General features: G+C 41.0%; 1 protein-coding gene across 2 annotated transcripts in view; it reads right to left on the bottom strand.

The window, feature by feature from the left end:
- LOC116984776 (tyrosine-protein phosphatase non-receptor type 5-like) overlaps positions 1 to 15,432 on the bottom strand; it is an 84,609-nt gene that overhangs the window by 20,296 nt on the left and 48,881 nt on the right. For both annotated transcript variants that reach the window (XM_033039142.1, XM_033039143.1), the window contains 4 exons: positions 11,264 to 11,389; positions 1,685 to 1,780; positions 943 to 1,238; positions 386 to 572 (listed from right to left, as the gene is read on the bottom strand). In XM_033039142.1, coding sequence (XP_032895033.1) covers positions 386 to 572; positions 943 to 1,238; positions 1,685 to 1,780; positions 11,264 to 11,389 — 705 coding nt within the window. The remainder of the gene's footprint in view (positions 1 to 385; positions 573 to 942; positions 1,239 to 1,684; positions 1,781 to 11,263; positions 11,390 to 15,432) is intronic.

Here is a 15,432-nt window from a genome sequence, read left to right as displayed (position 1 = left end):
TGCATCTGGTTCCTTTGTCATTCACCTTGTATCCTTGATTATCAATGCTTTTTTCTTATCAATAAACCACTTTATGGTTTGAGATATCCGCAGTAAATATTCCTTTAATATAAACTGAGAGATTATATTTCCCACATGCAGAGGTAATATGAAAGGAAATAAACCAGTTGGACTGAGTGTATTCTGGGCTTTAAGCACAGCCTGGTCTGATTGATGGCAAGGCACTGATCATAAGCCAGGTACTGAGTACAAGCAGCGTGCATGTATAGTTGGCTGAGTTCTGAGCAGGAATATCATGTATTGAATTCACTCACAGACAGATTGGTAAAATGCAATGAAGCTCCTTTACATTTTTGTGCTGAACCCACTTTTATATGTTACTTACAAGGAATTCTCTCTGGAGAGCGAAGGAATCCATGGCTCGCTTGTGTAGTTTTTGTGCACTGAGTAGGTTGGATGCTGTTTGCAAGCATTCCCTTGCTGACTGTTCCCTGGGTGACAGCACATCTTCATCAGCTTCTTCACTTCCTGGTGTGCACATGTCAAGGGTCAATGATACGTTTGAACCTCTCCTTTGGGTAAAGAGAAAACAAAAATTGGAGTTAACGAATGACAGTTGATTTCCTGTCACAGATTTACTGCGGAAATCTAGTATATCTGAAAGTGAAATGTATATTAAGGACCTTCTTATTCCAGGTTTCCCGCTCTCTACTACATTTTGGAGTACTTAGTTAATTGCACCCATAATAAAGGCACGTCCACACACTATATTTTTTAATAGAATGTATTCTACTCTACTAGTTTGAAAAGATGGCATCCTGCTACTTGCAATATTGTGTTAACTGCCATTTCCTTTTGACATGTGCATCATGTCTGAAGCATTTACTTGGACACATATAATTTCCATCAACAAAGAAACCATGGTAATATTCAGTCACATACCTCTCCTGAAGTCCCACTGGTTTAACAGCCAGAGTCAACTGATCCACCGATTCGGACATCGAATCTGTGGAACTCTCAAGGGACTGAAGTTGGTTCTCTGTCTGTTCCTGGTACTCGGACTGGTAAAATACTTGGCCATCAATGTCATCCTGATCTGGATCGTTGAGTGCTGGTTCAGTGATTTCATCGGTTATTTCTTCAGGCCATTCAGAGTAGGTGAAGGAGGGCTGCCGGCTCATTGACTGACGCCTTGCCTCTGTTGTGAATTGTCGGACGACTTTAAGACAATAGAGGATCTGAGAAAGAGAAAACAATATTTTTAATGATTAATTCCATTATTGCACCATCTATATTTTGTGAATGTTTCTACAAATTAATATAAAGGATAATTGCATGATGTGGGAAAAAACTCTATGTTCATAGAGGGAAAACTAAAATATGCGTTACGGGGAGTAAAAAGCGTGGGAAGAGGGAAAGCAGAAGATGTAGTCAGGGAACTGCTTTCCTTGAAAGTGATGTGAAAGGTAGATAGGGTGGTCATGAAGGCTGTCAGCAAATTAGCCTTCAACAATCAGACTATTGAGTATAGAAGTTGTGAAATCATGTTACAGTTGTACAATAATTTGGTGAGGCCACATTTATTGTGTTCAGTTTTGGTCACTCTTTATATGAAAGATGTTGTTAAGCGGGAAATGTTTTATCAAAAATAAGTCAACTTATTTATAAGAAATGTTAAACTCACTCCAGACCCTGTCAGTACTGTCCCCAGTATAGCTGTTGCCAATAGAGGGCAACAGCTCCCCGCATCCCACAGTCCTTGCTGCAGAGGCAACACACCCTGGAGAGAAAAGGAAATTGTTAACAAAATAAATCAGGACAAGTAACAATTTTCAGAATATTTTTGTTCATTTGTTTACGTGAAGCTTCTGAGATTCTCTCGATCAATATGTGATACCAAGTGGCATGGCTGTAAGTTTATAACCATGTTAGGAGACACAGGTGAGTACTCCAAGTCGACAGTTAAACAGTTTAAAGATCATATTCACTCTTCATGACAAATGTTTTACAATGAAGTGAACTGAAATTACTTTGAAACCTTGGATTATATAACAAGGTTTAGCAGCAACCTTGGCATTTCCTTGGGTGATGAGAATGTTTTTTCCAAACATAAGAAAGTGAACGAACAGCAAAGCTGAGGAGAATCAGATAGTCATAGAGTGATACAGTGTGAAAGCTTGCGCCCACTGTCTAATATGTCCCTGCTACACTAGTCACACCTGCCTGTGTTTGGTCCATATCCCTCCAAGCCTGTCCTATCCTGTCTAACTGTTTCTTAAACGTTGGGATAATCCCAGCCTCAACTACCTCCTCTGACAGCTTGTTCCATACACCCACTCCCCTTTGTGTGAAAAGGTTACCCCTATTCCTATTAAATCTTTTCCCCAACACCTTAAACCTATCTCCTCTGGTCCTCGATTCACCTACTCTGGGCAAGAGACTCTATTCCTCTCATAATTTTATTCACTTCTATAAAATCCTCCTGCGCTCCAGGGAATAGAGTCGCAACCTACTCAACGTCTCCCTACAGCTCAGACCCTGTAGTCCTGGCAACATGACTGTAAATTTCTGTACCCTTTCTAACATGATAACATCTTTCCTATAACATGGTGCCCAGAACTGAACACAATACTCTAAATGTGGTCTCACTAACTGCAACATGTGCAGCATGGGTTCACCAGGTTAATTCCCGAGATGGCGGGAGTAACAGATGATGAAAGAATGGGTTGACTGGGCTTGTATTCACTGGAATTTAGAAGGATGAGAGGGTATCATATAGAAACATATACAATTCTTAAAGGATTGGACAGGCTAGCTGCAGGAAAAATGTTCCCCATGTTGGGGGAGTCCAGAACCAGAGGTCACAGTTCAAGAATAAGAGGTAGGCCATTTAGGACTGAGATGAGGAAAAACTTTTCACCCAGAGTGAATCTGTGGAATTCTCTGCCACAGAAGGCCAATTCACTGGATGTGTTCAAGAGAGAGTTAGATTTAGCTCTTAGGGCTAAAGGAATCAAGGGATATGGGGAAAAAGCAGGAACAGGGTACTGATTTTGGATGATCAGCCATGATCATATTGAATGGCAATGCTGGCTCGAAGGGTCAAATGGCCTACTCCTGCACCTATTCGTCTATGTTTCTAACATAACCTCTGAACTTCTATACTTATACTCTGACTGATGAAGGTCAATGTGCCAAAAGTCTTTTTGACCACCATATCTTCCTGCGACTGGACCTCCAAGGAACCATGCCCTTGCAATCCTAAATCCCTCTGCTCTACAACACTCCCCAGAGCCCGACCATTCACTGTGTAGGTCCTGCCCATGTTAGACTTCCTAAAATGCCACACCTCACATTTCTTTGTATTACATTGCATCAACCATTTCTCAGCCCAGTTGGCCAATTGATCAAGATCCTGTTGCAATTTTTCACAACCATCTTCAATATCTGCAAAACCACCGACTTTTGTATTAACAGCAAACATGCTAATTTTGCCATGTATGTTCTCATCCAAATCATTGATGTAGATGACAAACAGTAACTGGCCCAGCACCAAACCCTGAGGCACACCACTAGTCACAGGCCTCCAGTCCAAATGTTTTATTTCATTGTACCTCAATTGGTACATGTGGCAATCAAACTGACCTTGACACCTTCCACAATCACCCTCTGCTTCCTTCCATGGAGCCAATTTTCTATCCATTCAGCTATCTCTCCTTGGATCCACATTCTTTCTTGAAATATGAAAATATAAACTATAGAATCCCCACGATTGATCTCATCCTATGAACAGCACCACTTATTCCTGTAGCTAAAATGAAGAAACGTTGTGATCCAAAACATTGCCTGACATGCTAAGCTCCTCCAGCAAGTTGTTTTTTTAGCTCAAGATTCCAACATCAGCAGTCTCTTGTGCTTTTATACTGTGTCAATATTAGCTTGGGCAATCAAATATCTATTTACGACAAATTTGATTTTTGAGTTTATCTTCTTGGAAACTTTAATTCTGAAATTACAATCATAATCTTTCTTTGTGCTTCATGATTAAGAAGAAATGATTGATTTTTGAGACTTCCAATTGATTTTCATCACTGAGAAATCATACATCATAGCCTATTTTGCAAAGCTGGCAAAATTTTGATTCATTCAGTAATGGTTGTTCAAAACTGGCATCTGCAAAATGCTGTGCACCATTATCAGCAGCAAAAAAATCTACAGCACAATCTATCATTACTCGATATATTCCTCATTCTGTCATTACTATCAGAACTGGAGATCAATCCTGGTTCAATGAGGAGCACAGAGGGGCATGCCAGGAACTGCACCAGGTACAGCTAAAATGGGGAGGTGTTGGCCAGGTCAACCTGCATGCTAAATAACAACCAGCATGCACTAGACAAAGTTAAAGGATCTTATAACCGATAGATTACATGAAAACTGCAGTTCTATCACATCTAGCTCTGAACGGTAGTGGACAACTGAACAGCTAATGGGAGGAGGAAGTCCTAGTATGTCCTCATCATCCTTAAAGATGATAGAGCCTGGCACATGAGTACTAAAGAAAAAGGTGACACATTTGCAACCACGTTCATCCATAAATATCCGATAGATGATCATCTCTACTTCTTCCTGAAATCTCCCCCATCACAGAAGCAAGTCTCCAGTCAATTCAATTCATTTGATAATAATGTCAAGAAACAGCTGAAAATACTGGACACAGAAAAAGTTATGGGATCAGACAATATCTCAGTCATATTGAAAAGCCATACTTCAGAAGTAGCATGCCTGTGGCCAAGCCATTCTAGTTTCAACATTGGCATCTACCCAACAATGTGGAAATTTATACCCAGGAATCCCTCATTCACAAAAGGCAGTGAATCTAATGTAACTAATCACTACCCGCACAATTTACGCTCAATTAGCAGCAAAAGGACAGAAGCACTGTAAAATGGCAATAACTCACTTATAGCCTATTTACAGATTTGGATTTTACTAGGACTACTTGGTTCCAGACCTCATCGCAATCTTAATCCAAAATGGACCAACGAGTTAGGTAAGAGTGACTGCCTTTGATATCAAGACAACATTTGGCTGAGTATGACTTCAAAGCGCCCTGATTAAACTGAGGTCAATTGATACCAAATGGAAAATACTCCAGTGTCTGCAGTCATACTAGGCACAAAGGAGATATCTGCATTTGTTGGCGGTCAATCATCCCAGCTCAAGGACATAATGTAGGAATTCCCAGGGCAGTACCGTAGGCCGAACAATCTTCTGCTGCTCCATCAATTCCTTTTTAGCATGTGGGGATATTTGCAGATGATTGTAAAATGTTTTATTCCATTCACATTTCTTCATCACTTGAAGCAACCCACATTGGTGCGCAGCAAGGCCTGGACAAATTTAGGTATGTGCTAATAAGTGGCAAGTAACATTTGCTATCATGTTGGGCCAGAAGCACCGGATGGATGATACATCTCAGCTTCTTCCTGAGATCTGCATCATTGCAGAAGTCATCAAGTTATTTAGGTCTGTCCCACTTGGCTACACAAAACTTCCCTTGTTCTGCTATTTTTACAACGTTACAAGCTATTACAGATAATTTATATGCTCAATGCAAGTTGACTCTTACATTCTATTTTTATTCTAATATCCTACTTCAATGCTAAAGCTGCTCCCAGATTCTTCTCTCAGGTTTGCTATTTTGTCTGGCAATCTTTTATGTCTGCTGTTTAGATCAAATGTAATTCTAACATTATGTTTGCCATGGTTGGGTTGTTTTTCATTTTGTATTTTATGCCATGTAGAAATGTAATGTTCCTGTTTTCATTCCTTAAATATTAGCCATTGCTATCCACAATCATGCTTTTTAATGAAGCTCGATCACAGCCAAATCATTCTTCATAATTTCTTTTGCTTATATCACAACCCCACAGCTTGTGTAAATTGTGCATACCATCTTATTCCAGCACACAAAGTTATCTTTGCTTTTCTCCACTTCTCAACATCATGCCATTTATATTAACATGGTGTATACTCCACCCTGTCTTTGGGACTTAAATAACTGACTCCTATAAATTATTTTTTTGTTCCTATCCTGATTACGTAATGGTGGATGAACACCAAAAGGATTACATTAGCAGGATTGCTAATATCACCTTGGAACAAATTAGTTATTATTGAAATGAAAATGCCTTAGGCTTCATCTCTTGATTCGTTTACTATTTCCCTGTGCAAATAGAACTCCATTGTTTAAAAAAAGGAAGGCAGATAAGCAAGAAATCACAAGGCAGATAACTTTGCATGTGTTATATGTGAGATCTAACAGGTTGGATTGGAAATCATCTGTAATGATCTCAGCATCACCTTTGGCCACATGGTCTGATGGCCTCACAATAGCATCCAACACTGTTTTTCAAACTTCTGAGCCAATCAAAATGTACTTGTCCCCTATTGATCATTTTATGCATGACAGAGGGATGAGTCTTAATTTGGGCAATTTATGTGACATGGCTGAATAACTAACAGTATATGTGAGTTGTTCAATGTGGTGGTGAGCTTTGGAATAGTGGTAGCTATCCGAGCGCATGGTTGTAGGAGTTATCTATATTACTAAAACTCTGATCTTGACCGCTTTTGGCCCACTGTGCTGCAATTTCCGACAGAACGCCACCACCTACGGCCATCATTTTTGGCCACCTCACTTAGAGTCCCCCTCCGCCTTACGGGTGCGTAGGATTTTTCCCATCGATGACAAATCAAAGAGATATTAATGTTTTTAAAAAATTCACCCTTCCTCTGCTGCCCCTGCTGGAGGGAGGGGGAGGGACTATAAAACCAGGAAGTGGTGTGCCTCACTCAGTCTCTGCAAGATGGATGAAGCCAAGGGTCACGTCTCTCTGAGCTCTGAATAACACTGAATAACTGTTGACACAACTGTGAGTCCTCTTAATGTGGTTTGAAAATGAAAATATGGTTTGTTTGAAGTAAAAAGGCACTGCCTGCAAATGGTTGTTTGGGTGTTTTGGCTTGAAGTTGAAAGGCACTACTTACTGCAAATGGTGACTTGGGAGCTTTGGTTTGAAGTTGAAAAGCACTACTTACTGCAAATGGTGGCTTGGGAGCTTTGGCTTGAAGTTGAAAGACACTTCCTACTGCAAATGGTGGCTTGGGTGCTTTGGCTTGAAGTTGAAAGGCACTACTTACTGCAAATGGTGGCTTGGGAGCTTTGGCTTTGTTGAAAGGCATTACTTACTTCAAATGGTGGCTTGGGTGATTTGGCTTGAAGTTGAAAGGCACTACTTACTGCAAATGGTGGCCTGGGTGCTTTGGCTTGAAGTTGAAAGGCACTACTTACTGCAAATGGTGGCTTGGGTGCTTTGGCTTGAAGTTGGAAGGCACTACTTACTGCAAATGGCGGCTTGGGTGCTTTGGCTTGAAGTTAAAAGGCACTACTGCAAATGCACTTACTTCCTGTATATTGATTTTAGATAAAACGCTACCACTTACGGCTGTGAATTTTGGCCATCTTACTCACTTACGCTGAGCAGGTGCAGAGAACTCTTCCCATCAATGAAAAATAAGTGATATTAGTGTTTAAAAAATGTTGAGAATCTCTCCCCTGTCAATCACGCCATGAAAGCCACACCTTTCCCGGTGGGAGGGGGAGGGGTTATAAAACCCGGAAGTGTGGGTGTGGCTCAGTCTCTGCATGATGGGGGAGGGAGAGGTCACGACTCTGTCTGAGCTGTGAATCAACTGAACACACTGAATGTCTACTGAACTGAGTTTGGTGTTTTGTGTGGTTTTATGGTGGTTTCACCCTGCATGAAATGGTATGAAGCTGCATTTGAATTTGGTGGCCTTGCACCCTGCTTGAAATGGAATGAACCTGCACTTGAATTCGGTGGCCTTGCACCCTGCTTGAAGTGGTAGGAAACTGCACTTAAATTTGGTGGCCTTGCACCCTGCTTGAAATGGTAGGAACATGGATTTGAATTTGGTGGCCTTGCACCCTGCTTGTAATGGAATTTCAAGGAATAGTCATGAGTCAACTGCCAGCCCACCAGCCGTGAGTGAGCTGCCAGCAGATCAGGCTTGAGGGACTGAGCTGCCACCCCAAGAACCCATACCAGCACTCCAGAAATCCCCCCCATTGACCACCAATATTGGAATTGGTGGAGAGGTGGAATATTGCGTCGGGGACCAGCCCTCCCGTGTGTCCCGTCTAGTAATTTATAGATAATGTTATTGACTGAATGATGTAGGTGTCTTTTGATATTAGTATTGGTTTATTATTGCCACATGTACCATGATACAATGAAAAACATTGTTTTGCTTGCTATTCAGGCAAAATCATATCATACATGAGTACATCAGGTAGTGTAAAAGAAGAAAAAAGACTGGAATACAGAATATAGTGTTGCAACTACAGAAAACAATGTAGATTTAAAAAATGCGACAGCCACAATAAGGTAGATTGGAAAATCAGGAATGCATCCTCAGCATCTGAAAGATCCATTAAACAATCTGATAACAGCAGGAAGAAGCTGTTCCTGAATCTACTGGTACATGGTTTCAAGCATTGTTTTACTTCTGCCCGATGGGAGCGGGGATAATGAATGTCTGGTATATGTATTGATTATTTGATTATTGATTATTTGATTATTTTGGCTACTTTCCTGAGGCAGCAGGAAGTGTAGATGGGGTCAATGGGGGACTTGGAGGCTGGATTACATGATGGACTCGGCTGCATTCTCAACTCTGTGATTTCTTGCAGTTTTGACAAGAGCAGTTGCTGTACTAATCAGGATAAGATGGTTTCTAGGGCGCATCTGTAGAAATTGTTCGGAGTCATTAAAGATATACTGGATTTCCTTGGTCTTCGGAGGAAGTAGAGGCATTGGTATGTTTTCTTGGCCATAGCATTGTGTGGTTGGACCAGGGTATATTGTTGGTGATGTTTACACCTAGGAACTTGAAGCGCTTAAACTCCATTTCAGTGCAATTAATACAGACAGGGGTGTGTACTTGATGCTGCTACCTAAATTTGATGACCTGCTTTTTTGTTTCCTTGAGATTGAGGGAGAAGTTGTGCATTGACACCACGCCAATAGTTCTCAATCTCCTGCCGATACACTATCTCGTCAATGTTTAAGAATCGGCCCACAACAATGAGGTCATCTGCAAACTTATAAATAGAATTAGACGAGAATCTGGCTGCACAGTCATGAGTGTACAGGGAGTATGGTACTGGGCAAGAGAATGAAGTCTTGTGGCTTACTAATGGCAAGATTGTATTGAATGGGATATGATGTTGTATTTGTCGAGTTTAACATGCATTCATGTCATTAGGGCTTTGTTACAGGTGTTGGTTTAGAATGCACTATATTCTAAATCAACACCGGTATGCAACAGCAGAGACATGTTGACTCCTGTTTAGAAAATCTCTTTCATCTCCATAATTTCATCCATGAAGACATCCGGGAGTTGTGTCTGAAAATACCACTACCTGTGCTCTTCAGTGATCTATAAAGTTTCTCAATTTATTGGGCTGACTTCCACTCATGCTTCCAGACAATAAGCACCATTCCTTTATTAACACTCACTGGCTTCAAATGGTTCCAGCATTCACAAAATTGCACTCTACAGATATGTGAATACAACAAATAGCAAGCCTGATGCTGACTAGAAGCTAAGATCATGATAATAAGGTGAGAACATGAATTTTAAATGCATCATGGAGAGGGTGGTGAGATGGCCACAGCTTAATTACATGTTGCAATCCCAGCACACCTTTCTCAGCACCATCCAATATTGGCTCAAGATACATTATTTGTATGTGAAATTTGTTGTAGAGCCATAAATGATTGTAATAATGAACCAGTTTATAGCAGCCTGTTCAATGTAGTGCAGCTGATAGTTTCATTGTTTTAATCCACAAAATATCGTAGTCCAATAAGGGTTAAATTCAAGGAGCAGGATATGAACAAATCTATTAATGTTATTCTGTGGCGGGAATAATAATTTTATTTCCATATTTAATATATCCAGAAATGTTCACGAGTAAATTAAGTTTGACTTGAAAGCTAGAAAATGCCTCAAAAATTCTAAAAACTCCTGAATGCTCATGGGACACAATTTTCCGTTTCTAAAGTTGTTTGCTGCCATTTACTAATTTATGTTCAGATTATAACTTTTCAACTTAATTCATAATAATTTATTACCTTATTTTGCTGGGTCTAAACATAAGATTTAGACCCAGTGTTTATGATAGCAGAATTCATTTTGTCACCTCTTTTGGTTCACTGCTCATAGTTGGAGTTGATTAACACAATAATTGGAAGTATTGGGTTGATTAATAGGTTGGTTTGCAATTGTAAAGCAATCTTATGGTGGTTATTTGATATAAAGGCATGTGGGAACAATGCTGAAAGAGACTGACGTCAGACACTGCAAACACTTCAAACACAGTGAGAACCCAGGCCTGAAGTAGGAACTAAATATAGTGAGGAACTAATATATTGGCTGTGTAGGTTCATTGGACTGTTAGATCATGGTAGGCCTGCAGTACAATGGATTAGAACTGATTGGGACTGATTAGTAGATAGATAGTGATGGTGAACTTTGGCTGTTGGGTTCACTGGCGGAAGGATTGATAGTTTAGAATGGGAAAAGAGTGAGTGAAGGTGGATAGGGTCAGGACAGATTTGCAGATAATTGGGCGTTAGTTCAGTAATAGTGATATACAGTGAATGTCCCCTCTGAATAGTTGAGAGTTGTTGACTTATCTTTTAAACATAAGCAAACACTGCCAAACTAAACAAAATATTGCAATTCCCAAAAAGCGTTTAGAACCCTAAATATCTCAGTACGCACCATGGAGTGTGCTTTGTGTCATCCATTTGTGCATTTCATAAGGAGACATATCAAGAAAGTCATACAGAGACTAACATAATATCACTGCGCAATGAAAGCATCTATTTATTCCAAAGGTCTAACTCTCTAATAACCAACATTTTGGCATTTCTCTTAAAATAAAATGCTGGAAAAACTCAGTGGGTCAGGCTGCATCCCTGGAGAATATGGACAGACAATTTTTTAGGTTGGGACTCTTCTCCAGTCTGAAGAAAAGTTCTGACCCAAGATGTGATCTATCCATGTTCTCCAGAAATACTGCCTAACCCGCTGTGTTATTCCAGCATTTTGTGTTCAAGATTCCAGCATCTGCAGTTCCTAATGCCTACTCTGGCATTTCTCTTACCTCTGTATCCATTGAAATGATTGGGAAGGCAAGTGGAGGCATCAGCAGATACTGCAAAAGGCTGAGGACTTTCTGTCCAGCTGCAAGCACTCCATGACCTTGACATAAATATCCAATCCAGAGGACCTATGGTGCAACCAGAAATACATTCACAGGCAATATGGTGATGATGTGACTGTATATTACAGGTACAATGCATATCCAATTCAAACTGGAACAAGATAATAACAGAAAACAATGCAAAAAACATTAAAATTAATAATGAGTTTGTGTGACCACCTTAGTGAATGTTGTAAGCAATCCATCCAAATCAATTCAAAATTATGAATTCTATTCATATTAATGTGAAAAATGGAATAAAAAATCTCCATCGTGCAAAAGGAGACATTCTTCTGAGTGTAAGGCTCAGACATATTTTTGAAGGAGAGCAGACAGACCTTCATGCTGCTCTATCAAGCATTCTAAATACACATGAAATGAGTGCAGAATGTCACCCCTAGTATAACTTCTCAGAGTTTATTCCTTAAATTTGCAGACGTTAAAAAAGGTGCAGTTTTTGAGAGATTGTCACACTATTCTGTATCTAATGGGAAAAAATGGGTTAGACGTTAATGCACACATGGGAAAAAGACTCAAACACTGTGTATAATGATATTAGTGTAAAGAACACATCAGAGGGTTATAAGGTAGACAAAAATGCTGGAGAAACTCAGCGGGTGAGGCAGCTTCTATGGAGCGAATGAAATAGGCGACGTTTCGGGTTGAGACCCTTCTTTAGACTGAGGTGTGGGTGGGGGGGGGGGCGGGAAGAAGAAAGGAAGAGGCGGAGACAGTGGGCTGTGGGAGAGCTGGGAAGGGGAGGGGAAAGAGGGAGAAAGCAGGGACTACCTGAAATTGGAGAAGTCAATGTTCATACCGCTGGGGTGTAAACTACTCAAGTGAAATATGAGGTGCTGCTCCTCCAATTTACAGTGGGCCTCACTCTGGCCATGGAGGAGGCTCAGGACAGAAAGGTCCCATTCGGAATGGGAGGGGGAGTTGAAGTGCTGAGCCACCGAGAGATCAGGTTGGTTATTGCGAATCGAGCGGAGGTGTTGGGCGAAGCGATCGCCAAGCCTACGCTTGGTCTCACCGATGTATGTCATCAATCTACACACAATACCCCATAACAAATAAACGAAAACAGGTGTATAGAAATTTTTGTAGTGTAATGAAAAAGAAATAACTTCAATTTCACATTTACATAAGTTCTCAGACCCTTTGCTATGACACTCAAAATTGAGGTTTAGGTTCATCCTGTTTCCATTTATTATCCTTGAGATGTTTCTACAACTTGATTGGAGTCCACCAGTGGTAAATTAAATTGATTGGACGTGATTTGGAAAGGCACACACCTGTCTATATAAGGTCCCACAGTTGACAGTGCATGTCAGAGCAAAAACCAAGCCATGAAGACGAAGGAATTGTCCGTAGACCTCCGAGACAGGATTGTGTTGAGACACAGATGTGGGGAAGGGTATAAAACAATTTCTGCAGCATTGCAGGTCCCAAAGAGCACAGTGGCCTCCGCCATTCTTAAATGGAAGAACTTTGGAACAACCAGGACTCTGCATAGAGCTGGCCGCCCGGCCAAACTGAGCAATCAGGGGAGAAGGACATTGGTCAAGGAGGTGACCAAGAAACCGATGGTTACTCTGACAGAGCTTCAGATTTCATCTGTGGAGATGGGTGAACCTTCCAGAAGGGCAACTATATCTGCAGCAGTCCGGCAATCAGGCCTTTATGGTAGAGTGGCACGATGTAAGCCACTCATCAGTAAAAGGCATATGACAGCCCGCTTGGACTTTGCCAAAAGGCACCTAAACAAGATTCTCTGGTCTGAAGAAACCACGATTGAACTCTTTGGCCTGAATGTCAAGCATCACGACTGGAAGAAACCAGGCACCGCTCATCACATGGCCATTACCATACCTATGGTGAAGCATGGTGGTGGCAGCATCATGCTGTGGGGACGTTTTTCAGCGGCAGGAATTGGGAGACTAGTCAGGATCGAGGGAAAGATGAACGGAGCAAAGTACAGAGAGATCCTTGATGAAAACCTGCTCCAGAGCATTCTGGACCTCAGACTGGGGTGGAGGTTCACCTTCCAACAGGACATTGACCTTAAGCACATAGTCAAGACAACGTAGGAGTGGCTTTGTGACAAGTCTGCGTATGTCCTTGAGTGGCCCAGCCAGAGCCCGGACTTGAACCCGATCGAACATCTCTGGAGAGACCTGAAAATAGCTATGCATCGATGCTCCCTTTCAACCTGACAGAGCTTGAGAGGATCTGCAGAGAAGAATGGGAGAAATTACCCAAATACAGGTGTGCCAAGTTTGTAACGTCATACCCAAGAAGACTTGAGGCTGTTAATGCAGCCAAAGGTGCCTCAACAAACTGAGTAAAGGGTCTGAATACTTATGTAAATGTGATATTTCAGGTTTTTTTAATTGCTTTGCAAAAACGCATGTTTTCACTTTTTTATTATGGGGTATTGTGTGTAGATTGATGATAAAAAAAAAAGAATTTGATCCATTTTAGAATAAGGCTGTAATGTAACAAAATGTGGAAAAACTGAAGGGGCCTGAATACTTTCTGAATGCAGTGTAGATGGACCTTGTTGCCTGTAGAGTTGTTGAGTCAGATACGTGCTTTGTTTAATGCTCTTTAAACGATATACACCTAATGCAAACAAATGATATACAGTGCCCTCCATAATGTTTGGGACAAAGACCCATCATTTATTTATTTGCCTCTGTACTCCACATTTTGAGATTTGTAATTTTAATAAATCACGTGGTTAAAGTGCACATTATCAGATTTTATTAATGGGTATTTTTATACATTTTGGTTTCACCATGTAGAAATTACAGCTGTGTTTATACATAGTCCAGGGCACCACAATGTTTGGGACACATGGCTTCACAGGCATTTGTAAATGCTCAGGTGTGATGGATTGCCTCCTTAATGCAGGTAAAAGAGAGCTCTCAGCACCTAGTCTTTCCTCCAGTCTTTCTGACACCTTTGGAAATGTTTATTGCTATTTATCAACATGAGGACCAAAGTTGTGCCAATGAAAGTCAAAGAAGTCATTATGAGACTGAGAAACAAGAATACAACTGTTAGAGACATTAGCCAAACCTTAGGCTTACCAAAATCAACTGTTTGGAACAGCATTAAGAAGAAAGAGAGCACTGATGAGCTTACTAATCACAAAGGGACTGGCAGGCCAAGGAAGATCTCCACAGCTGATGACAGAAGAATTCTCTCTATAAAAAAGGAAACCCCCCAAACACCTGTCCGACAGATCAGAAACACTCTTCAGGAGTCAGATGTGGATTTGTCAATGACCGCTCTCCGCAGAAGGCTTCATGAACATAAATACAGCGGCTACACTGCAAGATACAAACCACCAGGTAGCCGCATAAATAGGATGGCCGGGTTACAGTTTGCCAAGAAATACTTAAAAGAGCAACCACAGTTCTGGAAAAAGGTCTTGTGGACAGATGCGATAAAGATTCACTTATATCAGAGTGATGGCAAGAGCAAACTATGAAGAAGAGAAGGAACTGCCCAAGATCCAAACCATACCACCTCATCTGTGAAACACAGTGGTGGGGGTGTAATGGCCTGGGCATGTATGGCTGCTGAAGGAACTGGCTCACTTATCTTCATTGATGATACAACTGCTGATGATTGTAGCATAATGAATTCTGAAGTGTATAGACACATCCTATCTGCTCAAGTTCATACAAATGCCCCAAAACTCATTGGCCAGCGGTTCATTCTACAGCAAGACAATGTTCCCAAACATACTGCTAAAGCAACAAAGGAGTTTTTCAAAGGTAAAAAATGGTAAATGTGTGAGTGGCCAAGTCAATCACCCGATCTAAACTCAATTGAGCATGCCTTTTATATACTGAAGAGAAAACTGAAGGGGACTAGCCCCCAAAACTAGCTTAAGCTAAAGATGGCTGCAATACAGACCTGGCAGAGCATCACCAGAGAATACACCCAGCAACTGGTGATGTCCATGAATCGCAGACTTCAAGCAGTCATTGCATGCAAAGGATATGCAACAAAATATTAAACATGACTACTTTAATTTACATGACATTGCTGTGTCC

The sequence above is a fragment of the Amblyraja radiata genome, chromosome 20 (genome assembly GCF_010909765.2).
Source record: "Amblyraja radiata isolate CabotCenter1 chromosome 20, sAmbRad1.1.pri, whole genome shotgun sequence".
In the NCBI taxonomy this organism is placed as follows: domain Eukaryota; kingdom Metazoa; phylum Chordata; class Chondrichthyes; order Rajiformes; family Rajidae; genus Amblyraja; species Amblyraja radiata.
Note: the sequence above shows the minus strand (reverse complement) of the source record. Positions and strands in the feature narration are given on the sequence as shown.